Source organism: Dipodomys merriami, unplaced genomic scaffold, assembly GCF_024711535.1.
Source record: "Dipodomys merriami isolate MVZ:Mamm:240054 unplaced genomic scaffold, mDipMer1.0.p SCAF_8, whole genome shotgun sequence".
In the NCBI taxonomy this organism is placed as follows: Eukaryota; Metazoa; Chordata; class Mammalia; order Rodentia; family Heteromyidae; genus Dipodomys; species Dipodomys merriami.
The window spans coordinates 56,456,846-56,483,703 of NW_027206401.1; the positions used below are offsets into that span (position 1 = coordinate 56,456,846).

At 45.3% G+C, this 26,858-nt stretch overlaps 1 protein-coding gene across 1 annotated transcript; it reads left to right on the forward strand.

Moving 5' to 3' along the window:
- The first annotated feature begins 11,231 nt into the window (after positions 1 to 11,231).
- On the forward strand, positions 11,232 to 12,099 carry LOC138819010 (KH homology domain-containing protein 1-like). Its single transcript, XM_070010145.1, has 3 exons — positions 11,232 to 11,337; positions 11,495 to 11,677; positions 11,987 to 12,099. Exons 1-3 carry the CDS (start codon positions 11,232 to 11,234, stop codon positions 12,097 to 12,099), a joined length of 402 nt encoding a protein of 133 aa, XP_069866246.1.
- The last annotated feature ends 14,759 nt before the right edge of the window (positions 12,100 to 26,858 follow it).

Sequence of the window (26,858 nt, forward strand, 5' to 3'; positions counted from 1 at the left end):
TCCAGAATGGCTGTGGCCTCCCCCGCCATGCTAGGCATGGCTTCCAATTGCAGGGCCTCTCGCTCCTGTGGAACCCCGTGTGCGTAGACGGCTTGAGTGATGCTACTGAAGTGAGTCACAACCAGCTTTATTAAAATAATAACATTACAAATCAAATATGAAATAAATGAGGGGAAAGTGTAGTCTTGGGGGTCTTAGGGGAGGGCGGGGTCTCCGGGAGGGGCAGGAACAGGGCTCTGAGGAGGGTGGGGTGGGGGGGGTCAGGGAGGGGCAGTGACATGAGCGGGTCTCAGCTAGGACACTTGGATGGGTGGTTGACAAGTCTGGGGGTGCGGCCTCCTCCACGGGGTCAGCAGGGCCGCTGGAACTCAGCGTCCCAGATCACAACGATGCCGGGCCCTTGTGGGAGATGATGGGGCACTAGATTTCCAAGTCCGAGTTGCTGTCGAGGTCCAGGTAGTCGTCCAGGTCCAGGTCCAGGTCCAGGTTGTCGTCGTAGGGGGTCCTGGAGGCTACCTTGTCACACACCAGGCCCAGGTTCTGCTTGGCCAGCGCCAGGTCCAGCAGGGCCAGCTCCATCTCCAAGGCCTGCTTGGCCTCCAGGAGGTCCCTGGCCTCGGAGCAGGCCGGGGCTCGCTGGTCCATCGGGGCCAGTGCGTGCTCCTCAGCGTCGTAGCCTGCCTTCGGGGGCTCCGGGTCCTCGGCGTCGGTGTCGCTCTGAGGTTCTTCTTCCTCCACCAAGACCGGGAGCTGCTGCGCCCAGGGCCTGGGCACTGCCGGGAAGGACCTCAGGGCCACTTTGGGCTGCAGTGGCTTCTCAGGTGCCTCTGCCAAGGTCCCTTCCCTGAATATCAAACCCCCAATGCTGGGGTTCCCGGCAGGGCCGCCGGCGGTCACTGGGCGTCCCTGGATACCGAGCCCCTGGGCCGGGCCGCGGGCGGTCACTGGGCGACCCTGGATACCGGGCCCCTGGGCCAGGCTGCAGTCAGTCACTGGGCGTCCCTGGATACCGGGCCTCTGGGCCAGGCCGCGGGCGGTCACTGGGCGTCCCTGGATACCGGGCCTCTGGGCTGGGCCGCGGGCGGTCACTGGGCGTCCCTGGATATTGAGTCTCTGGGCCAGGCCGCGGGCGGTCTTTGGGCGCCCCTGGATATCGAGTCTCTGGGCCGGGCCATGGAGGGTCACTTGGTGCCCCTGGATATCGAGTCCCTGGGTAGGGCCATGGAGGGTCACTGGGTGCCCCTGGATATCGAGTCTCTGGGCCGGGCCATGGAGGGTCACTGGGCGCCCCTGGATATCAAGTCTCTGGGCCGGGCCGCAGTCAGTCACTGGGCACCCCTGGATATTGGGCCCCTGGGCCGGGCCGCAGACAATCACTGGGTGTCCCTGGATACCATGCCCCTGGGCCGGGCCACAGACAGTCACTGGGTGCCCCTGGATACCGGGCCTCTGGGCTGGGCCGCGGGCGGACACTGGGCGCCCCTGGATATCGAGTCTCTGGGCTGGGCCGCGGGCGGTCACTGGGAGTCCCTGGATACTGAGCCCCTGGGCCGGGCTGCAGTCAGTCATTGGGCACCCCTGGATACCAGGCCCCTGGGCCGGGCTGTGGACAATCACTGGGTGTCCCTGGATACCAGGCCCCTGGGCCGGGCCGCGGACAGTCACTGGGCGTCCCTGGATACCGAGCCCCAGGATAGACAGTGGGCAGCCCTGGATCCCATAAATCCAGGAAAAGTCACGGGTGGTCAGGGTGTGCTCCTGGACCGCAAGCATACTGGCTGGGCAATGAGCAGTCTGGGTGTCCCCCTGGCCTTCAGGGGTCTGCTCCTGGCTGGCAGGGGCCACCTTCGTGCTCCTCCAGCGAAAGGGCCAGAAGCGCCGTGGTCCCTGCCGAGGTCTCGGCCCGGGTCTTGGCTCGGCTCTGGGGCGGGGCGGGGGCTGTGGATGGGATCTTGGCTGGTATCCTGATCCGGAGTGGGGTGTCACCCGGGTTGTGGTCCAGCGGCGCAGAGCACGGACCAGCCTCCCTCCCCACCATCCATTGACATCTGAGCCAGGGGACGAAGGGAGCTCACAGGACATGTTGCCTGCTCCTCCGTCGCCTGACAAGTGAGCCAGGGTCTGCGGCGAGCGTGGCTGTTGGACCCTGGGTTCCAGGTTCCATTCGTGCATTGTGAGGCCAGTGAGGTCATCTCCGTGTCCGCGTGGGCCCTCCCCACCCCCACGCCATGAGCCCGGCCTGTCACGTGCTGACAGCAGGATGTCTGGCAGCCCTGTCCTCCACGCCTGGGTGGCCCCGTGCGGCAGGGCTCAGCCTCCGGTTCCTGGGTGGACTCGAACCCCTCCTCTGCTGCTTGGTGGTTACCTTGGATGCGTCGATTTGTCTCTTGGGGCCTGCCCAGCCCCACCCATTCCCGGTGACATGTGTCCTGGGATGGCCTGGCATGTTGTCACTGTGCGTGGCCGCGAACCCCAGTGGTGGCAATGGTGGTCACCACTGCAGAGGTTTCCAGTGGGACCCGCACAGTCTCAGGATGGGACAGGGCAGCTGCATTCTCCCAAGGGACACCCAGGCATGTAACAGATATACACACTTATGTATGGATACATGCAGAAATATATATATAATAAATTTGTGGTACACACATGCATACACACATTTACATGGCCATTCTTACACATGGCCTTGTGATGCACACATACATGCATACACACAGTTTCCTGGCCTTGTTATCATGGCACATAGCTAAATCTCTGGTTTGAACCTCTCTCCTCAGCTCAGGCTCCTTTCTGGCTTCTGCACTGAACATTTGTCTCCTAAACAATGCTGTGGGACAAACACAAGCCTATCTCCTGTCTTCAGTATGCTTTCAAGATTCTCCTTGTGCCTCCTCCCGTGTCTGGGAAAGGCCCCCATCTTCAGCACCTCCTCTTCCCTTCCAACACCCCCTAATGCTGGTGGCTTAGCTGTTCTCTCTTTTGTTCCAAATCCAAAGGCACAGCTACCTCTACTGCGTGGAAGAGCACAGCCATGCCCTCATTCAGCTGGAGCCAGAGTTCATAGGCACAGGCCAGACTCCACCTGTCCATTGCTGTCATTTGTCCACACAGGGCCAGGCAGTGGCGCATACACAGGGTTTGGTATTTGGAGCACCAAGACACTTACTGACAAGGCCAAGGTAGATGTCTGTGACTGAACTGGGTTTGAAGGTTTCATGCCAGCCCTGGTATTCTTGAAGACTGGTTAAATTTTTGAAGACACACTCTGTTGGTGGGAACCCAGAACTGAGCACTTTGTGGCATGAAGTTACTCAGGAAGACGGGATTGGGGAGATATACGTGAATCCCTCGGCAGGGATGGGCTGGGTGTCTCCTTATCCCCTAGTGATCCATAGGCATCTTGGCTTACTTGCAGGCTCTGTTTGATCAGTTCTTCCCTCTGACCAGGCCTGCAAAGGCTGCAGAGTGTCTGGAGCCAATGCCTGAGTAAATCGTACTTAGTCAGTTGTCTCCATATGCAGCTGGAAACCTGGCACCTGTGTTTGCCTGTCAGCACGAGGTGGCATCTATCTTTTCATCTTCCTCTGGTTACCCAGGCTCAATTCCTTGTTGGTCTTTGGTTTCATTTCTGTTCATTCTATATGCTGTAAAGGCTGACCTCCCCTGGGAAGCTGAGATGGGAGGTGAGTCTTGCTCAGCCCATGATGAGAAAGTCTTGGAAGACACTGACAGGTTTGCCCATGCGGACCCGTTGGCTCCCTCATGCATTCTGGGCATGTGCTGAGGAAAGCCTCAGTAATCTTTCATGCCTGTGTTGTTTTACAAGCTTTTACAGCCCATTCATTCTTCCTGTAATGCCTCCAACACCCCTGGAAAAACAACCCCTCTCAAGAAATTTCAGGTTTTTTATTTTACCACATCAATTAAGCACCTAAATTATACATTGCTTTTGGGGCATCAAAATGATTTCATGAAATAAATCGCACAGACACCTGCAGCAGAAAACACAGTTATGTAGATAGCTGAGTGTAGAACTGACTTTTCCTGAGATGTGAAATCAGAAGGTGGAAATTAAATTGTTAATTTTGAAAGTGCTTTGATTATATTTATATATTTATCTATCTTTTGGTGGCTCTATAGCTTGAACTCAGGTTCTAGTCACTGAGCTATTTTGTTTAAGGTTAGTGTTGTGTTCCAATTTAAAATGCAGTACTCCAATTTCCCAGTAAGATATGACAGCACTCAGTCAATCTGGCTGGAAGCTTTTTACTTAACCACATGGCATCTGCCCTCAGCTCGCACAGCTGCAGAACAGCCCTGTTTGCTTTTCCTGGAGGGTTTTATAAGGAGGGTTTTCATGTGGGTGATGTTTACCAAAGCAAGCAAGTAAAGACACATAGAAACAAAACATAGCTTTGAGTCACAGGAGCACAGGCAAAACAATCTTTCCTTGGTCAGCATGACTGATACTATCAATGCTATTGACATTATTGATACTTGATTACAAAAAGTCAAAACATATGCATGGTTTACAGAAGTCAAAATACAAGCTTGGGTGGGGATAGTCTATTTTACAGTAATGATTTTTTTTTAAAATTTTGGTCAGTGGTTGGTTTAGAACTCTGAGCCTGGGGGCTGTCCCTCACTTCTTCAGCTCAAGGCAAGAACTCCACCACTTCAGCCACAGCACCACTTCTGGTTTTCTGGTGTTTTTTTTTTTTTTGAGATAAAAGTCATACTGACTTTCCTGCCTGGGCTGGCTTTGAAGTGTGATCCTCAGATCTCAGCCTCCTGAGTAGCTAGGATTACAGCATAAGCCACTGGTGCCAGGCTGAAATGATTTTCATTATAAGGTCCGGACTAACACAGCAACTCAGTTCAGCTGGTAATAAGCCTCAAGGTTGTCAGTGGCTTCAGCAAAGTTTGTGGTAATCTGCAAAGCTGCCAGCTTGGTTGGTAAACTTGAGAGAAGATGGAGAGACATTCTTTTGCTTTTTAGCAAGGATGTAAACGGGTTAGAGCTGACTGCTGGTCAGCCTTAGCCTGGAGTTTTCCTTTAGCAAGGAGTTTGTCCTTTATCAGTAACTTTGTTCTGTTTCTGATTTCACATTTTGTTCTCATGGATATCCTTCTTTTCCAAGGGAAAGGGGGCTCAGGGGAGAGACTAAATTTCCAACAGCAGGAGAGATTGAGGCCAGACAATAGGAGACCATACTGCGAGTGAATAGCAACTTAGATATCACAGCTAGCACTGTCTACTCCCGGACTTTCTGTGGTTAGTGGAGATGAGACATGTAGAAGTAAATGCCAAGTGTACACAAAGGTATTAATGGAAGGATGGTATTTGCAGGGGAGAATTCAGAAGGTGTAATTCCTCAGACCCTGGCCCTGGAAAGAGCTGTCAGTGCCAGACCAGTCCTTCACCCTGACAGCTGGAAGGGGAGGAGTCTGGAGAGTGGAGCCAAGGGCTGCTCTCTGTTAGGGGGCCTGCTGCCCCCAATCTGCCCTCAGAGGACCCTATCTTTGTATACTATACAATAAGATTATATGCATATATATGATACATATCTTTCCTGGTTTTGTATCCTTTTCAGCTCTTCCCTTTGTATACCAAAAGACAATAAAAATGTAATTTAAAATGTAGATTTGCCAGAAGTTAACTTGTGTTCAAAGTCCTCTGTGGATCAGCTCCTGAATTCTTCCCTCACTGAGACCAAGAACTTCCCATTTGTCTCCCCCATAGGGAGATGCATCTTCGAAAAATGTCCTTTTATCTGTGTTTTGGTTTGGTTTGACCATCATTAGTAAAAATGACACCTTTCTTCTTATCAGGAAAGATTTTAGGAACACTTGCGTTTGCTTGAAATTCTCAATCATTTCTGTAACTCAAACATGTTTATAATTACCAAAATACATTACACTTATAATTACCAAAAAATAGAATTAAAAAAGTGAGAAAACAATATTGGATGTTAATTGTACCTTTGTGTGTATCTGTGCTAGTACTGGAGTTGAACTGGTGGTTTCTCTCTCACACCTTCTTTTCTCCCTTCCTTCCTGTTTGTGGACACACTGGAGCCTGAACTCTTGCTTGACTCTTTTCCTCAAGGCTGCCATTTTACCATTGAATCTCTGACCCACTCCCAGCAGTTTCCCTGTCAATTTATGGTCAGATTGGTCTTCCCAGACTCAGATCTCAGCCTCTTGAGTAGTGAACTTAGGTATTAGATGTGTGAGCCACTAGCATCTGAGAATCAAACCAGGGCCTTATATGCATGCTAGGTAAGCACTCAACCACTAAGCCACACCCCTATCCCCAGCATCTGGTATTAATTATACTTCTCACTGGAAATAACAACCGTCGTTTATAGTATGGGTTGATAAAAGAAAATGGCAACACAGTGTTTGTGCAAGTGCCAGTATTCCTCAGACATAATTTCCTGGTAGACTTGACTGGGGCAAGTGTTCTACCACTAGCCACACACCAACTCATGATGGTCTATACCCCCCCTCCACCCCCGCTTTTCAAAAGAGAAATAGACACCTAACTCCAGTGGCTCATGCCTGTAATCCTAGCTTCTCTGGATGCTGAGATCTGAGTATTGCTGTTCAAAGACAGCTGGAGCAGGAAAGTCCATGAGACTCTTATGTAACGCCAATAAAAACCCACGAGAGAATTGGAAGTGGTGCTGTGGCTCAAGTAGTAGAGAACTCGTCTTGAGCTGAAGAGCTTAGGGACAACACCCAGGCACAGAGGTCAAGCTCCATGAACAACAAAAAGAGGGGGCGGGGAGGCAAGAGTGAAAGAGATTTTATTATTTCAGTGAAAGTTTTATTTTACTGAAACCCTAAAAGATATTTTCCAAATATCTCCTGCCCTCCCTTCAACTCATCTATTTTTAATCAATGCCTCAGGGAAACATCTGTTATAACTGATGACATTCTTTTTCTTTTCTTTTCTTTTCTTTTTTTTTTTTTCTTTTTTTTTTGTCTTTCATAGGGCCTGAACTCTAGGTCTGGGCACTGTCCCTCAGCTCTTCAGCTCAAAGTTAGTGCTCTACCACTTGAGCCTTAGCACCACTTGTGGCTATTTCTGCTTATGTGGTGCTGAGGAATCGAACCCAGGGCCTCATGGATGCAAGACAAGCATTCTAAAACTCAGCCAACTTCTCAGCCCCTCCTTTTGTACCTTTTGTGCATCATATGGGTCTTGACAAGTATGACGACAGTATGATTGGATATTTTTGTTGTCCTACAAATTCTGTATTGTGTCTACTCCTCTTTCTTAACCATAAATCTTGGCAGCCCTGATCTTTTAATATTATCCATAGGGATAAAATAGTTGGAAACATACAGATCTGACCCTCTTCAGGTGGATTTTCTTTCACATATAAATAAGCATTTAATTCACAAACAAGACTGCACTAAAGCTACCAGCATGGCTATGTTTATTGCAGCATTATTTACTATAGCTAAGATATGGAACCAACCCAGATGGCCCTCAGTAGATGAATGGATCAAGAAAATGTGGTATATATACACAATGGAATTATATGCCTCCCTCAGAAAGAATGAAATTGCCCTATTTGTTAGTAAATGGAAAGGCTTGGAAAAAATTTTATTAAGTGAAGTAAGCCAGGCCCAAAGAAACATAGGCCCATGGTTTCCATTATTTGCAAAAATTAGTATATGTCTGAGTCAAGCAGAAAAGGTCAGATAAGTTCATGTTAGGGAAATGAACCCTAAGATATGTATTCAAATGTTTTTTTTCTTTCATGTGATTGTTTCTAACACATTTATAAGATGATTTCTTTGTTGCTTTGTATGTCCCTCCCCCATGTTATAACGCCTGCTTTCACTGTATTTGATGTTGGTATAATTTGTGGAGGGGCAGGGGAAAAACAAATTGTTTAAATAGGGATACAGGTGGACCCATTGCAACAATGAGATGTACAAGTCATTATGTCAAAAACAAACTTTAAACTTTGGTGGGGGAATGAGGAGGATTGGTTGGGAGGGTGGGGGGAGGATGGGAATGGATGGAAAGGGAAAACAAAGGAGGAGGCTACAATGCTTGATAAGAAATGTACTCATTATCTTGCCCAAGTAATTGTAACCCCTCTGTACAGTACTTTCACAATAAAAAAAAAAAGAACAAATAGGCATTTAAGACTCTTCCATGTCTTTTAGGTGTGACAGCTCATTTCAATGGTGAAGATTACCAAGTTGTCTGGATATATCATAGTTTATTTATCCATTCACTGATACCTTGCTTTCTTTTAGCTTTTGACAATTGAGAATAAAGTTACAACACATATTGATGTGTAAATGCTTATGTAAATATACACTTTGGAGTCCTGGAGACAAATACCTACATGTACAATTGCTGGATAGTATGGTCAGAACATTTGGGGATGTGGTACAGTAGTAGAGGTAGGGAAGCTTCAGCACAGACACATTCAATCCAGGATAGGATATGATCAGATAGAGGAGAAAGAAGAGAGAAGAGAACACAGAACAGGACAACAGGACAGGACAGGACAGGACAAAATGGGAGAGCATGGGAGAGGATAGTATGGTCAGCACAGAAATGGAGGGACAAAAGGGGAATAAATGTAGCAGTGACACTCACAAAACACGATTGAAAATTGGTGGGGACTCATGGGTGGGCACAGGAAGGAAAAACTGGGCGAGAGTTAGAAAATGGGTGACACTGATCAAAAAGAAATGTACTCTGAATTGGATATATGTAACAATAACCCCTCTCTACAGCACCTTTACAAACAAACAAGTAAATAAATAAGTAGAAAAACCCTAAGAAATTCTCAACAGTAAGGTAACAAACTGAGAACACTAAATATGAGCAAGGATATGAAGCTTTAGCAACTCACATTCCTTGGTGGTGGGAATGCAAGATGGGACAGCCACTTTGGAAAATGGAAACAAAATAAGGCAAGGAATATTAGTAACGTTAAATGCCATTGAGTAGGGTAAAATACAGGAAAGTAAGTTTGGCCACTTTTTACAAAACGAAAAAATATTCTGCATACAAGCCTTCGTGTTTTGAGGCAGAATTTGAGACTAGCTTCAAGCTCACCATCTTCCTTCCTCTGTCTCCTATAATAGCGATTCAAGGGATTAAAGGCATGCAAGCCCATGTCTGGAAACACCTTTCCTTTTTTATCTAGCACTATGAATTATACTCAGGCATACAGGTTTGCTCTTCTTGCTTGCTCAGCTGTCACTCTACCACTTGAAACATGACTTCTCTAGCCCAGCTGTTACTGATTATTTTGGAGATGTAGACTCCCTGAATTTTCTGACAGCACTGTTTTGATGAGCATTCTTTCATGTCTCGGGCTCCTAAGTAGGTAAGATTTCCTGGCTGAGGTGCAAAACTCCATTTCAGCAAGGTGGGCTATATTTCACTCTGTTACGGAAGAATTACTGACATTTTTTACTGTCCTTAGAAAAGCTATTAAATTCTTCCCTGTCTTTGGTGAATAATTAGAATCAACAGAGAGAGAAAATATGGATTCCAAAAGTAAATTCAGAATACTCTTCAAAACTCAGCTATCCACCCAAGTGCAATACCCAAGCACCTCTCCATTTATATATAAAATAATATGCATACTGAAAAGAACCCCGAAGATAGAAAACAAAGAACCTCTTCTTAGTTTGTGTGATCATTTTAGATGACTCTGTATTCTTTACCTTATCTATGGTGTATACATGTGCACATCTGAGAGAAGTTAGGAGCAGAGCACAGAATCAGTGGAAAGCAGGTGACAAAATACAGCAGAAGGACCCATAAGGGACACTGGACATTGGTGACAGTGGACTAATCAATGCAAGTGTGGAGATGGGATGGAGGGAACGAGAATGAAGGAATAACTGATATGAAGCAAAAGCAAAAGGAAAGAAATGTACATATCACTCTATTTGTAAAGAAAAAAGTGTCATTGTAAAAGGTCATAGAGTTCATGAGCAATGTAGATTGAAATGATGACTAAAAGGATCCATCACATCCATCCTAGGAGACCATGGGTAGGCAGGCAGGCACAGGAGAAAGATCATTACAAGGATTAATAGAGGAGCCATATTTGCCCCAAAGAGAGAGCACATGGCAACCCCTGCTATCTAGGTACAGCAGGGTCTGGAGGTTAGGAAGTGAGGTAGATGGAGTTAGGTGGGTCTGGGCAGAGAGAGGGAGAGGCCAGCTGTACCCTGGGAACTCCATGGCAGGGAGGGGCTCAGGTCTGGATGGAGCTGAGGACCAAAGTTGGGCATAGGCTTACAGTGACTATCATTATGAAGATCAAAAGGTGTTTGTGAATTTAAAATAAATAATTCAGCTTTCAACAGCCTGAAAATTGCTACATTAGCCTCTGCCCAATGTCTAATGAAGAGGAAAAGTTAACTGGCCCTTGATTGAAAGGACCCCACTTGGAAACCATGAACTGAGCTTTCTACAGTGAGGTAGAGAAACAAATATCATCCATGGAAAGAGACCTGAAGCACAAACCTTCAGGTAAAGAAACAGATGCCTTCAATGAAGCAATGTCCCCTTTCCCTTCTCCTCTCCCATCCTCTTCCTTGTCTTCCCATCTTGTCCTGCGCTGTCTTGTCTTCTTCCATTCCCACTTCTCCTCTGCTTTTCCTCTCAAATTCTCCCCTATCCTATTCTATCCTATCCTGGATTGAATGCAGTTAGTGCTGAACTTCCCTAGCTCTAGGACTGCTCCACATCCCAAACCATTTGCTCTTATTAACTTTTATTAATTTGAGATAGTTTATGAATAGATCCCTCATTCTCTATCCTCTTTCTTCCATATCCTGCATGGTTGGGACAGAAAAACCAACAAGACCCATTCTGAAGCCATTTTTGTTCTAGCATAGGCACCCCTCAAACCTCAGTAATGCTCACTCCATCAGAGTGAAAACGAGCTTGCATTCCTAGGCACCAGATACATGGGTTGTGTTAACTAACTAGTTTATCATGAAGGTTTGGATCTAGACTGGAGGAATCCAGGGTTGGATTCATCTGTGATTGAGTGGATTATCTTTGAAAGTTTTAAGGGCTAGTTCAGCCTCTCTAGGGTGGGTCCAGGTTGGGGAAGCTTGGATTAGCTGAGTGAGGATATAAAACCCAGGGCTTCAGAACTTCTTCATCTCTACAATCAGCTTCTTGGACTTACTCTGTGCTGAGTAAAGCACAGAGAGAAGACAACATGGACATGAATTCTTTTGGTATAGGAGAATGGTTGATCAAGCCTGAAATTTTCAATGCCCCATTGGTCTTTTACCTGGCAGAGGAGCTGGAGCAGATAATATTCGGTAGGTGGCCCTTATGCCATCTCCTGTCTCTTCACATTCATCATTATCTCCCCATGTTTCCTCTGGGATCTGTGCCAAGCCTCCACTCTCACGTTCACCTGACTCCCAGTTCTGTGGGTGGTTTTCCTGTTCTTCCTCTCTCCTTTTCTGTTCCTAGGGCAGGAGGAAAGATACCTCCGCTGCATAGAAGAGCACAGCCACACCCTCATTCAGCTGGAGCCCTGGTTCACAGTCACAGGCCACACCCGAGTCACTGTGGTGGGTCCACCTAGGGCCAGGCAGTGGCTGGTGGGCATGATATGGCTTTTGGAGCACAGGAACTTTCACTATCGAGCTCGAGGTAAGTGTCTGTGATCTAATCGTGGTTGAGGCCTTGATGCCAAACTTGGTGCTCCTATACGGCATCATGAAGACTTGGACTGCTCAGGAATCTGAGAATCCAGATGTTCCCACAGTCCCCTGCAGTGCAGGACCCCAGAGTCAACCATATTATGAATCAAGTCATCGAGGGAGAAAAAGGAAATGAGGGATATGAATGGGTTCTCTTAGAGGGGTGTGCTGGGATTTCTCTTGCCTCCCTCTCCTTCCCTTGTGTTCCCATAGGCTTCTTGTGCTCCTAAACGCTCTGACCTTTCTTCTTCCTCTCAAGGCTATCAGATGCTGCAAAGTGTCCGGAGCCAGCCCCTAACCATCAAGGACTTGGCTGCCAGTCTCAATGTGCAGCTTGACTCGTTGGTGGTGAAAGGCTATCAGGATGAATGATCCAGCTCTCCCCGTTCCTCAGGCTTCCTTCAGCTGAGTGCTTCATTGTCTTGGGCTCCCATGCCCTTCGTTATCCCAGGAAGACCCACCTCCTCTGTAGAGCTAAGTGAAGACACGACAGACCGTGGTGGACACTGACATTTTCGCCTTTGTTATCTTCCTGAGGCCTTCTAGACACATATCTGAAGGAGTCTTCTGAAGAATGTGTTCTGCTGGTGAATGATATCCAATAAAACTGGTTATGCAGTCTGCAATGCCTCTATGTGGCTCCTTCTCTTCCTCTCCCCCTTCTTTCTTTGTAAGCTTATCCTGCCATTCATTTTCTCATAATCCCTCCCAAGTTTTAGGAAACACACAGCCTCTCTCAAGACATCTCACATGTTCATATTTGTAGTTGGGTTGTTAATGTTTCAGTTTTAAACAGTGATTACTTAGTGATCTCAAAGCAGGAAAGAAACATGTTCAGTGTGTTCTAAAAGTGGGTTGACATCTGGCAAAAATGTCATTTTACCTGCGACCTTCAAGCCTCCTGTTCAACAGATACAGTGACTCTATATACCAACTTGAATACAAATAACAAATAAGTATGCTTGGTGGATAATGTCTATAATCCTAGATTTTCAGTGTAATGTCTGAGCAGGGACACCTACCCATCTCTTGGCTAAGTTTCCACCCAGTATCTGTTTTCTAGGTAACTGGCACACCTGGAAACAGTCACCTTCCCCTCCTGCTGGCCACATCCTGGGCCACCTCTGGTCACATGCCTCCCATCTGACCTTAGGAGGGTCCCAGACCCTGAAGTCACATCTGCAGCCAGTGTGGCCACACTTTTCCCCCACCTGGCTACACCTCTTCCTGTCCCTGGCCTAGATAAGTTCTGGCCCAGAGGTGGGTCACCCCTTCCTTTTTGAGCTCTGCCTCTTCATCATGCAAGGTGGCAGCAGCAGTTGGGTAAATAAACTCGGGCTGAATAGTGCCTGGTGTTCTCTGCATCGGCTACCTAATGAAACCTACTTAATGTACTTCATACTCAGGAGGCTAAGATTAGTCTATGAAACCATCCCATGCAGGATTATTTGGAAGACTCTTCTCCAATTTACCAGTAAAGGGTTCAATAGGGATGTAGGGTTCAAGTGGTAGAGGGCCCGTCTTCAGCAAAAATACCTGAGACAAACCCAGGCTATGAGTTCAAGCCCCAATACTGCTCATGTTCCCCTCTAAAAAATGCTTAGGTAGCCAGCAAACTGCCAGGTCATCAGACCACTGATGAGTCTGGGGGAACTGGCAGAGCTGTAGCTTGAATTCCTGCATTTGAGATGGGGGAAGTCACTGTTCCCGCCTGGGTGCCTTAAGAAATGTGTATCCAGGAGTTCGTATGTTCGCATGTGAAGACAATGAATGAACACAAGGAATACACTTTACACCATCCACTCTGCCCTGGCTGCTGCTTCTCATCAGCACCTCATGTCTAAAAGGTCAGAATACATAGGAAGTCCCTGGGTAGTGTGTGAAAATAAAGTTAGGAGTCTTTTACTCTTTCTTTGTGTTGCTTTTATGGCTTTTGTGTGTGGACACTACCAAGGTTTTCATCTCAGGTCTTTGAGCTCTCACATGAGCCACACCCCCAGATCCAGCTTTTCTGTTGATTAAGTGAAGAGTGTCACAGAATTCTCTACCCAGCCTGGCTTTTAACCTTGATTCTCACACATTCCCCTTGTGAGTTAGCCAGGATTAAAGGCAAGCACTGCAAGGCCCACATTCACAGGACTCTTCCCTTTTGCTTATTAAGCATGTTTTAGTCTGATTTTCACCTACAACCCTTCATCCCACTTTCCCCTAAATTTCATAAGATGACTTGAAAACTTTTCAGATTAAAGAGATGTTCTTCCCAGAGGGGAATTCAGTCACCAGAGAAGATTCTAATAATAGAGGAAATGCTCACAGGGAAATGGAACTATTTCATCTTTGAGAAGTACTTAACCCACAAGGGTTAAGTAGGGACTTGGAGGTAATCCCTGCAATTAGAGGTGACAAAGGGAGATCAAGATTTTGAAGCCAGCCCTGGATACATACAGAATATTCTCTCAAAAAACAAAGAAAACAAAACAACCACCACCACAACAACACCACCAAGCCAGGCACCGGTGGTTCATGCCTGTAATCCTACCTATTAAGTAGGCTGAGATCAGAGGACCACAGTTCAAGGCTAGCTTAGGCAGTCAGTGAGACTCTTATGTCCCATAAACCACTAGAAAACTAGAAGTGAAGTGCTGTGACAGCACCCAAGCCCAGAGTTCAAGCCCCATAACTGACAAAAGAACAAAACATAACACAACAAAACCCCAAAAACAAACCACCCACCAAACAAAAAACAATCAGGTACTCATAGGTTACATGTGCAACCCTAGCAAATTAAGAGCTGAGATATGAAAGACACAAGACAAAAGACATGTGGAACATGACTATTATTAGGAACATGTATTAGGATGTTCAATATCGGTTTTTGTTTTTCAGAATCTAAAATGTATTGGGAAGCCTATCCACTGTCAAGCAAGAACAGTTCTGTGGCGCGTCTTCCAGGTAGAAGGGTAGGGGCTGCGCACCTCCAGGCAGGCTCAGACACCCTCTGCAAAGGATGCTAGGGGTATAGGCAGTGGTGGACTTCCTCTTTCTGTAGCCATTTGAACAAACTACGTATGTGATAGACAGACACTAGGGTCGGGTCCTGTGAAGGACATAGCTGTAGACTTCCTGCTTGGCTCTGTTCTGATGAGAGCCCACAGTGGACCATATCCACATCCACAACCTCATCATTCTCTCTCTCTCCAGTTTAACTGCAGCCACATAGGGGAAAAGCAATGTCAAGGATTCATTTGAACAGGACACTAGCTGTAACTATGGGAGTAGGTTGACTCCTCTTTGGAAATCTGTCCCTGGGAACAACCTTTACTTTCCTCTCCCCATGCACCTACAGCCCCTGGGAGCAAAGACTATTTGATTAGGAATGGGGAAGGACATGAAGTTGAGCACAGTTACAATGCAGTAGCTCAGCTCACGTCCCACCTCCTTGCTTTCCAAGTGTCTGTGCTGTCCTCCTTCTAATGACTCTCACTTGGTTCTCTAGTGGCAGGCAGCACCAGAATCCTCAAAGACTGTTGGTAATGTAGCAACTTCCAGTACCTTCTCTGAACCCGCTTAGGGTTGTCAGGACGTTGTCTGAGGGAGCAAGTCCTCTGATGCGGCTGGACTCAACTCCTGCCACAGCTGGAAGTGGCTCTATCTCAGGAGACACAGGCCTTGCCAGCCCAAAGCTGTCTCTTCAGCTGCTGTCACAGCTGGAATTTGCTGTGTCATCTGCACTGTCCGCTTGAGATCCTCAGCAGCTGAACCATGGGTGGCTCTTCATCTGCCACATTTGGACGTTGGATGTTCTCATTTGATGTGTGTACACTGAGCTTGGTTCCATACTACTGGGAGAGTGGGATTCATCTGGGAGTAGAACACTGTGTACCTGGCCTGTGCTGGACTGCTCTACATGGGCAGGGACCACTTCCAAGAAATGGCCAGAAGTTTCTACCCTGTGGTCAGGATCAAGGGCTGCTCCAACATCTTCACACACTGATCTTCTGCCCTGAATCTGGGCTGTTTCAGTACACAGTCCAGAGGTGAAATACTGTCCTTCAGACCCTTGTGAGCTGTCTTGTCTTCTCCACCATGCTGATTGTGCAGGAAACAGCCAGTGTGTCAGGAGTTGGGACTGGGCTTGGTGGGGAGGGGGTTCTCAGAGGAGGACCTTGTGGACAGCCCATTGATGGATATGGCAGAGTGCACAGCTGTGTGCCACCCTGCTGGTCTTCCCCCAGGATGGTGCAAGGGTGAAGAGCAGCCACACTGGCTCTGGCTGTGGGAACATGGGACATGCAAGGACAAATATCCTGTAAGGATTAGGCAGAAAGACATTAACAAATTCAAGGGGGCTGGGAAGGTGGCTCCGTGGTAGAGTGCTTGCCTTGCATGCATGAGGCCCTGGGTTCGATTCCTCAGCACCACATTAGCAAAAAGAAAAAAGCCGGAAGTGGCATTGTGGCTCAAGTGGTAAAGCGCTAGTCTTGAGCTAGCTGTGGGACAGTGCCCAGACCCAGAGTTCAGGCCCCACGACCAGACCCCCCCCAAAAAAAGAAATTCAGGGCCTTCAAGGGGCTGCTGCATCCCCACCATTGTTCCTCTTGCCATTCTATAAGCAGGTATATGTCCAGGGCAACACTGTATCTCTGAGCCAGTGAAACATCTAGGACTTCCTGTGGGTCATAACTGAGGTGTTTCATTAGCAGAGAGATGATGAGGCATGGGAGTTCAGGACTCTGTCTCTAGTGGTGAAAGGCCAGAATGTTTTTAAACATGGGTGAAGTAGACTACACTCTAGCGAGGGCCTGGGCTGGGGGTCCCCCATAACGATGCAATTTAGCTGGCTTTGAAACTCAGGAGAGAACTGGGCTGTGAGGCTGTGGGTCTTCTCAGCACCTGCTTCTCCAGCTCCTTCATATTCACACTTGAAGTGGGAACCAACCTACAACACAACATACTGCATCTCTCCCAAGCTGCACATGTCTACTCTGGAGCTGTCATACCCTTGGTGCTCTGGTAAGAGTTCCTGAGCACAACATCAGAACGTCCTGCACTTTGAGTCTAGCTTCTGAGCAGCTGAGAATCTGGTACTGAGATCAAAGTTGCAGTGTTAGTGTTGCCTATAGTGTCTAGTAAGATGTTCTGTAATTTAGTTCTCACTGTGCATGCCCATTTTGTGGGAATATCTCATGGTGCTCACCATCTGCCTCAACACTGTTTGCACTTCCTCATCCACAGACAGCCCAGCGTTTGGATTACATCTAGTATGTTGCCTCCCTCCATGGACTGTACTGCTAGATAGACTCATTCCTCAGTTCCTAGAATATGGAATAAACCAACCATATTTGGGAATCTTTTTTTTTTTTTTTTTTTTGTCAGTCGTGGGGCTTGAACTCTGGGCCTGGACACTGTCCCTCAGCTTTTCAGCTCAAGGCTAGCACTCTACCACTTAAGCCACAGCACTACTTCCAGTTTTCTGGTGGTTTATTGGAGATAGGAGTCTCACGTTCTCTCCTGCCCGGGCTGGCATTGAACCGCGATGCTCAGATCTCAGCCTCCTGAGTAGCTAGGATTATAGGCGTGAGCCACCAGAGCCTGGCTACGTTTGGAAATCTTGATGGGACCCAGGCAATAGTCAAAGTTCTCAGGTGGGAGAAAGAATTATGTGGGGTTTCACTCACAGGGAACACATACATTGGGCTGAAGAAAAAATATAAACAGACAAAACAAATGGAAGCATTTGTGGAAGGAGGGAGGCTGGAGAGGTGAGTGAATAACATGCTGGGGACAGAGCTGGGGAGGTGGAGGTGAATCTGCACAGCATGGCCAAGCCAGGTCTCTGAGGAGTCCAGCAGGGCCTTGAATGAGATGTAGCTGAGTCCTGCATTGTAAAAAAGCAATCAGGGGCACAGGAAGTTTCCCCATGCATCCTTCCAGTGTGGAGCTGCTTGTGGTGCTGAGGATGACACTCAGGGCCTCACACATGCTTAGGTAGGCACTCTACTACTGAACATACCTCAGCCATTGTATAAAGTGTTTTGTTGTCCAGTTTCTACTCTCTGTGTGAGGAGAGTAAACAGATAGCTGATGCTGCCTGTTAACGTTAAAGTTAAAGCACTGAGTCCAAGGATCCATGACTGAAGGCCTCGGTGTTGCTCTTCAGCCTCACCATGGACTGCTCAAGACCAATGGACCTCATAATGTCCCTGAAAGAGATCAGCGAACTGAAAACATCACTCCTGCTAGAGATAGAAAATCCAACTTAAACCACCTCCTATTCATGACTATGTGGTTGGGATGAGGTACCCAGACCAGAGGAAGGGTCTTGATGGGGAGAGAAGAGATCCTGGGTCATGGGGAGGCTGAGTAGGTCCTGGGGCTTGGCCCTGTGTGGGTTCTGGTGGCTGTAGTAGCTCATAGCCAGGGTCAGGTATTTAGCAGAGAGGACACTGTGGAGAATACAAATCTGGAGAGAGCCTATAGCTGAGTCCATAGTGGGACAAAGCAGAACCCACAATGACTTTAAAACTAGATGCTATCTCAGTCTCCTTATCAGTTAGGATAATAAGTAGGAGACACTGTCCCTGGTTGTCTGGTCTTTCTGTCTTTTTAAAAAAATCTTATGCCCTTCCTGGCATTTGAACTCAAGGCCTGGGCAACATCCCAGAGCTTATATTCAAGGTTGGAGCTCTACTACTTTATCCACAGCTCCACTTCTTCAGGAAGTAGAGATAAGAATCTTACAGATTTCAGAGCACCAGTGGCTCACACCTATAATCCTAGCTACTCAGGGGGCTGAGATCTGAGGAAGGTGGTTAAAGCCAGCTTTAGCAGTAAAGCCCATGAGACTCCTATTTCCAATAACCACCAGAAAACCAGAAAAGCTGAAAAGCTCTTATAAAAGAGGAAACATACAAAGTTTAAATATATGAGTATACATTTTAAACTAATGCATATAAAATTCTAAATATCTGCTCTCTAGCCATGTACTATGTATATATGTATGTACACTTCTGCTTAAAACTGCTGAAATAATTTTAACAGATCAAACCCTTCCTACAATACAATCAATTATTAAATATGTTCTAAAATAAAAAAGACAGATGATAACATATTTAGATATTCATCTATTTTATCTACATGTAAACTTTGTAATGGGTCAAATAAAAATGGTATCAAAGGGGCTGGGAATGTGGATTAGTGCTAGAATGCTTGCCTAGCATGCATGAAACCTTGGGTTTGAATTTTCAATACCACATAAACAGAAATAGCCATAAGTGGTGCTGTGGATCAACTAGTAGAGTGCTTGAGCAAAAGATGCACAGGGATAGTGTTCCGGCTCTGAGCTCAAGCCCCAGAACTGGCACAAAATATTAAGAAAAAGAAAGAAGAGGGAAAAAGGCATCAAAGGTTTTCCATAATGACAAAAGAAGATATCTACATAATAATTTTAATTATATGTATATCATATTTTTCATCATAGCATTACCAATGAGATCATTTGGGAGAGAGAAAGGGAGGAACTACATTTTTTATTTTATGTATTTGAATTAACATTTTATCATATGCTATTTTGGTAAATAAATGAAAGAAATACCAATCCAACTATTTCCAAGGAATCATTATATTTTAAAGATAAAATGAAAATGCGTAACTTAATTCTAGATAACTAAATTCTAAAGAGAAGAACCACTAAACACATCAAAAGCCAAAATTCAGTATATGGCTCTAAGACAAGTACAACATTAATTCATGTGTAAAATATACTGGTAATAACTCTACTGAGGAGACACCAGCTCTTGGATGTAATCCAGCATTAGTGCCACAGTAATATACCACATCTACCAGATCCTGGCTTGGAGTCCATTAGACTTGCTGCTGAAAATACTGTGATGGGGATGGGCATTTTACCTTTCACAGCTTTAAAGAGGGAATCAAATGATGGCAACCATTAAGAAGGGTATTTCAAACAAGTAATTTCAGGATGAAAACAAGGAAAAAGAATTTTCACAGCAAGAAATACAGTTTTAGAACTTCTTATACTGGTGGCACATAGAAACAGATCACTTAGATTGATCAAATTGCTCTGAATTATCTAGATCCAATTTTATAAGTGATAGATACCAGTGACCACTAAGCAATGCGGATAGAAGCCTCCACTAGTGGTCCCTATGGAGGACCACTCATTCTCCCTCACCTTGTTCCTTCAGGGTTGTCATAGTAATAAGCCACAGTCTCCTGCTTAGGGCAACTGTGTCACATGGTAACCAGGCACCTGCATCTACAAACCTAGTACTAACCAACACAAGCCCAGCTAATACTTAGTAATTACTTATAGACCACTTCCCAAAGAGACTGGAAATATTTTGGGCTAAGTGCCTCACCTGCAATGGTCAGCCTGAGGTGAACATGGTGCCCGGCCTGCACCTGCAGATGAGTGCGTGGAGGCAGTGCCACACAGAACAGCCTTGTGTCGGGAGTGATGTCTGCCCTCCACACCATCTGGCACTTCCTGTACTATAGAACAATGGAGCAAGTGTTGCCAGGCCATCGAGAAAGCACAGGATGCCTTCCTTGTGGCATTCCAACAAACAGAGCATTTGCACTCTAATATTTACTGCATATACATGTTTTAAAAGAACAAAGAAACAAAAATGAAAGGAAATGAATGGTATTGCCTTTTAAGAATGAACTGAAAAACTTGTTTGCTTGAGCAGGAAAATATTAACTGTGTCTTTAACAGAAAAAATAAAAACAGATGCGTATCTGAGGTATACACATAAATTATTTCTGCACTTTTAATTGAAATGGTTGTGAAGGAATGAACGCTTGTATAGCACTATTAGGATTCTTCACTAAACGTATTACCTAATGACTTTGTGAAATCTGAATATTAGATAGTATCATCTGAAATTCAACCTCTGCAAGAAAACACAAATTTCAAAAACCCTTTCACAGACACCAATGTTCCCCTCAGGACTTCCATGAAATCTTTACTTGCCACTGCTCTGCCACTGCTATCCCAGCATCACGAACATCAATGAGTACAACAAAAGAGAGCACAGCACACCTGTATCTTTCCTTGGAATAAATGAATCCTGCTTCCCCAGGGGATGGGCAAGACACTTCCAGGAAGTATTCTCTTTTCTTAAGGATAATCTCCAATTTTCCCCATTCTCAACAACCCACACTGTAAAGAAAGTTCCAGCTGTATCAATATTAAATATATGATTTTATTATAAAAGTCTCTTCAAACAGTCAGAATGTTCTCATTTTATGCATTGATATGATACTTTGTTAGAAAAGTATGATTTTGTTTAAATATTCACAAGAATTATATGATATTAATCCAACTTATTTTAGAATGGTCCCCAGTAAATACAGAATTCATTTAGTAAAGTACCTGAGAATCTTTGAGAGTTAAAATCCTTTCTGATTTTGTTCCTTTTGAATGATTAAAATAGTTTGGTACTTAAAAAATATATATGGGTATTGCTGGGTACCTGTGGCTCATGCCTGTAATCCTAGCTATTCAGGAGGCTGAGAAAGGAGGATCAAGGTTTGAAGCCAGGGCAGAGAGCAAAGTCCATGAGACCCTTAACTCCAATAAACAACCAAAAAACCTAAATATAACTCGAAGTGGTCCAAGCCCCAAAACTGGCACACAAAAAAGTATGTGTGTATATTATGTGTATATGTATATATGTGTATATACATTTTAGAATCCATATGTACTTTTTGTTATCTATATATAGGTACATATATGTGTGTATATACAAATAGATGGATATATACAGATGTATATATATGTATGTATATATTATGTACATACATATATGTAGAGTTCTATATATTGATTTTAACTTGAATCATTTAAGTTTTTTTTTTTTTTCTGCTTGGTGGAGTGGCTTGAACTCTGGGCCTGGGCCAGACTTTGAGCTGAGATCCTCAGGTCTCACCCTCCTGAGTAGATAGGATTATAGGTGTGAGCCACCCAGTGTAAACATGCTTTTATTTGTTTTTTGTTTTGTTTCATTTTGTCAGTCATGGGGCTAGAACTCTGGGCCTGGGCATTGTCCCTCAGCTCTTCAGCTGAAGGCTAGTGCTCTACCACTTGAGCCAAAGCACCACTTTCAGTTTTCGGGTGACTTATTGGAGATAAGAGTTTCATGGCTCTTCTTTTTCCTAGGCTGGCTTTGAACTGCGATCCTCAGGTCTCAGCCTCCTGAGTAGCTAGGATTATAGGCATGAGCCACCAGCACCTAGCTTGAACATGCTTTTAAAGATATAAAACAGTTCACCTTCCCCGTGGACTAGGGTTTTGTGTCCTTTAGGCAAGCACTCCACTTCTAAGCTATTTTCTTCAGAAATGATGTATCTGTTTCTCCCTACTGCAAACTCAGAATGTAGCAACAATCTAACATTTCAAAGTAGATGCAATTAAAAGTAAATTCAAAGAAATTCAATTAAACGGCCACTGATTTGAAGCAGAATGCTGTCTTTGAATCTGCAGCAGGCATTCTGACCTAGTGAAATGTCTTGGGTGGGTGACTGGAAACCTGAGACCAGGACTTGCCCATGTATATGCAGCCTCATTCTTAACTTAGTGGCTATCAACAAAGCCATTTCAACATATCATCTAAGAAAACACACCTAGCTAGGGCTGGAGTGCAGAGATGAGGGAGAAGGAAGGAAGAAGTGAAAGGAGGAAGGAGTTGTTTGGTTTTTGTTCTGTTTTTATTGGTGCCAGTCCTGGAGCTTGAACTCAGGTCCCAGGCATTGCTCCTGAGATTGTTTTCTCAAGGCTGCTACTCTACCACTTGAGACTCAGCACCACTTCCAGCTTTTTCTGAGTAGTTTTATTAGATAGTAGTCTCACAGATTCTCCTGCCCAGGCTGGCTTCAAAACACAATCCTTATCCCAGCCGCTAGGGTACCTAGGATCATAGGCGTGAGCCTTCTGCAACCAGAAGCAACTGTTTCTTAATGGTGAGAAAAAGGGAAAATAAGGAGATGAGAGAAACAGGGACAAAAAATGGGGAAAGGGAAGACCAAAAGAGCATATATTTAAATTAATGTATTTGTTTCTACAGAAAACATCATCTAGAAAAACTGGTGTAAAGCATCTATGAGGAAGTAAGATAAATGGTGTGTATGTGTGTGTGTGTGTGTGTGTGTGTGTGTGTGTGTGTGTGTGCAAGTGCACATGTTAAAGCATGTATGCATGTAAACAATATGTTGGTTTTGGTAGCTTACCAGAAAAGTATTCCTGAACCTCATGGCTTAGCCCTGTGATTAAAAAATTTTTTGTTACAATCAATTCATACAGCTGTGAGAACTATGTAAGACCTCTGAGCTCAGGGCCTCAAGCTGGTTTGGGCTGGCATTCTATCACTTGAGAAATACATTCAATCTAGCGTTTTGGCTGGTTAATTAGAGCTAGAATCTCAGAGACATTTCCTACCCAGTCTAGCATTGAACTGTGAGTCTCTAGATCTCAGCCTAAGTAGCTAGTATCACAAGGCATGAGCCACTGGTGCGCAGCTAAAAAATATTTTTAATATACTATTTCAAAATCATTTTTAAAAACCCAAAAACTAGGAAACATTTTCTGAGAGAACAGATGAAAATTCAGTCATTTAAAAGTACATTTCTTCCATTTTTGTATTTATCTCCCTATGAACTGAGGAATAAATATTTACCTGCCCATAAACTGCCAACCCACATTAGTCTCGACTGATACCTTACAAAAAGGAGCAAGTGGTCTAGGCAGGACAGCAGTACTTGGCACGTGGGTGCCCGGTGTGCATGTGTGGGCTGCATGAGCGCGGGCCATGCCCAGGTAGCACTTAGTGCCTGGGGTGTGTGTGTATGTGTGTGTGTGTGTGTGTGTGTGTGTGTGTGTGTGTGTGTGTGTGTGTGTGTGTGTGTGTGTGTGTGTGTGTGTTGTATGTATGCAGGCCATGCCCAATCCAACTCACTTTTTCTCATCTTTTGTCAGGAGCATCTGTGTATAACCAGATACATCCCAGGTATGATGGATATAATGGCCAATATAAGGAAAACCTCTGCCCCTGGGGAGCTTAACATTCTGGAAGAGACAACACAAGAAATATCTTTGCAAATACCTTTTCTAAGTTTCACCCTGTTAATATAGTCACCTGACACTGAGAAGTTACATTATTTCAACCTTTCCTTTCCTCTATTGCTAACTACGCGTTTCTCTTTTGTACTGAGTTTTGCTTAGTTGTTCATGTGTGCTGTTGCCCACTTTCTCCATTCTGACCAAGAAATATGAACTGCCATGGCTGCCCTGTGACCTGGCCAGCTATGCATTTTCCTCTGTGGGTTGAACCCCAGCAGGGGCATGGATACATGTATTCCCAGGCACTGAGAAAGGACATAATCCACAACTCTGTTTAAGACAGTGGCTAGTCTCCAAAGACAAAGTTCTCAAATCAGTGCATCACCTCAGCAACCTGACCCCTCATTGACACAACAGAATACCCTTCCCTCCAATTTCAGCGTTGAGGTGTGCTGTGATCACGTTGTACTGGGTTTCCCTAATGCATATTCACACAGGACTCCCTGGAGATAGTTGACCCTCCCTGGACTCTCATCCTTGCAATAGTTTGGGGACACTCCCTTGTGAGAAGTCCCTGCCATGACAGCTGTTGGGGCAACTCCACGTATGGCTCTGGCTGGACTGGACAGCTACAATGTGAGGAAGGTTAGTGACATGGGATTCCAAAGCACAACCAATGCTGGCCCAGGGAATTCAACTACAGAGAAATCATGACAGTGCCAATGACTACTGGGCATTTTCAGCTGTGATGAAGACCCACCTATGAGGGTGACTCCACCATATGCTAACAGTAAAGAGAAATAAATCCTTCTTAAGGGAAGGATGTATTTCTAAAAAGAGCTTTAAGGATTTGCAGTTGATGAATGACGAAAATAGAAAAAAAAGATCAATGCTGGCCAAATTCAGAACCAAAGGTACTTCTTCACTAACACAGCAAAGCAAGGTGCACACAAGTCAGCTCAAGTCTGGAGTTCCAGCCTGTTTTACAAAGGCAATTGAAAAGCTCTTTATGAACATTTTTCAAAGAATATTTTTAAAAGCACTAAGATTATATCGTTGTTGCTTATGTATGTGTGTGTATGTGTTGCTTCTCCTTCTAACCATAAAGTATCATAAAAGGAGCCAATGATAAAATGCTAGAGTCAGCTTCATATGGCTGGGAATCAGAGGAATAATTGGGCGCTGCTTCTGGAGTTTACTGCTGGTGTCTTTTCTCTGATAAACCTAGAATCCCTCAAAACTGCTAGTTGGCTGGCTAGGTTTCAGGCATGAGTAGAAGCAGCTGAAGGAGGCAGTATGAAGCTGTGGTACAGGCCTTATTACAGGCAAGAAGCAAGTGAGTGGAAGATTCCCAGTGAACACTGTGGTGGAGGAGGCTAGCCAACATTTCTCTATACAACTTTTTTTTTTTGTTTGGTCATGGGGTTGAACTCTGGGCCTGAGTGCTGTCCTTCAGCTCTTCAGCTCAAGAGGAGCACTCTGCCCCGGGAGCCATAGCACCACTTCCAGTTTCCTGGTGTTTTATTGGAGATAAGAGTTTCACGGACTTTCCTGCCCTGGCTGGCTTTGAACTATGATCCTAAGATCTCAGCTTCCTAAGTAGCTTAGATTACAGGCATGAGCCACTGGTGTCCAGCTCCAGAGACTTTTTTGTAAGTGCTAAGCAGAAGAGACTTATCAGAGCTGGGCCCACAAACATTATCCATTCTGATTACATCTACTTGCTTAAGCTTGGAAGGGTGTGACCACAATGCCACATGCTAGCAGAATTCAGCCTGGTGAGGCTGGCTCACACCTGGAATCCTCACTTCTCAGGAGATTAAGACCTGGAGGAGTTTGATTTGAAGCCACCTGAGGAGGAGGAAGAGAAGGGAAGCCCTCAAAAACTGTTTCTAGGGCTAGGAAGGTGGCTCAGTCATAGAGGGCTTGCCTTGCATACCTGAGTCCCTGGGTTTGATTCCCCAACACCACATAAGCAAAAAGAATAAAAGGCGTAAGTGGCCCTGTGGCTCAAGTCATAGAGCGGCGCTAGCCTTGAGCTGAAGAGCTGAGGGACAGCACCCAGGCCCAGAGTTCAGGCCCCACAACCAGACCCAAAAACAAAACAAAACAAAACAAAAAACTGTTTCTAGTTAATCAGCCAAATGCTACATGGGAGGTGTGGCTCAATTTGTAGAGCAGAGCACTAGCAAGAAAACCAAGCAAGAACATGAGGCCCTGAATTCAAGCCTCAGTACTGGCACTAAAGAAAAAGAAAAAAAAAAAGAAAAAACAAAATAACAACAATAGGATATAAAATAATATAGTTACCAAGCATCTAGACTGCACACCAACTAATAAATACGAAACACAACTAAAGGCAAGAAGACATTTTCATTCATAAATCTCACCAATATGTATAAGATATGAATAATCCTTCATGACTGTTTCTGCTTTAAAGGAACCATCCTGATGATCAATGATTATTAATTCCAAACTGATATTCTTAAACAGAAAGCAACGGAAGCATTAGGAAGAAGTAAAATTTCTCCAATACTTCTACAAAGCTCTTTTTAGAGTGATCAGTAGTTGTTCTTAGGCAACTGTTTTACAACCCCAAGCAATAACCCAGTTCTTCAAAGAACATTATCACAATTTTCATTACACATTTGCCTGTTTAATATCTACTTTACTCAATAACTCCCGTGTCATAAACTTTAGGGACTACTTTAGAGCATTATTTGGTATCAAGAGCTCCTGCTAAATTTATTTCTGTTTTGTACACCCTGCACTGAACACATCACTTCCATGTGAAACTGTCCCTGCATCCCAGCCATCTTACTGTGTGATGTGGAGACTGGGGAAGCAGACAAGCACAGATTCCCCAGCCGGGGCTGCAGCAGGCAGAGGCAGTGCAAGCCGACAGAGTGTTCAGTCCTGCTGTGAGTCAGAGGAACCCACTGGCTCACATATGGCTCCGCTAACCACAGACGGAGAAAAATTCTCCAAAATTCCCAGCTGCCAAATTTCTCATTAAACACTGTGTGGTTCCCACACAGTGGGACCACAA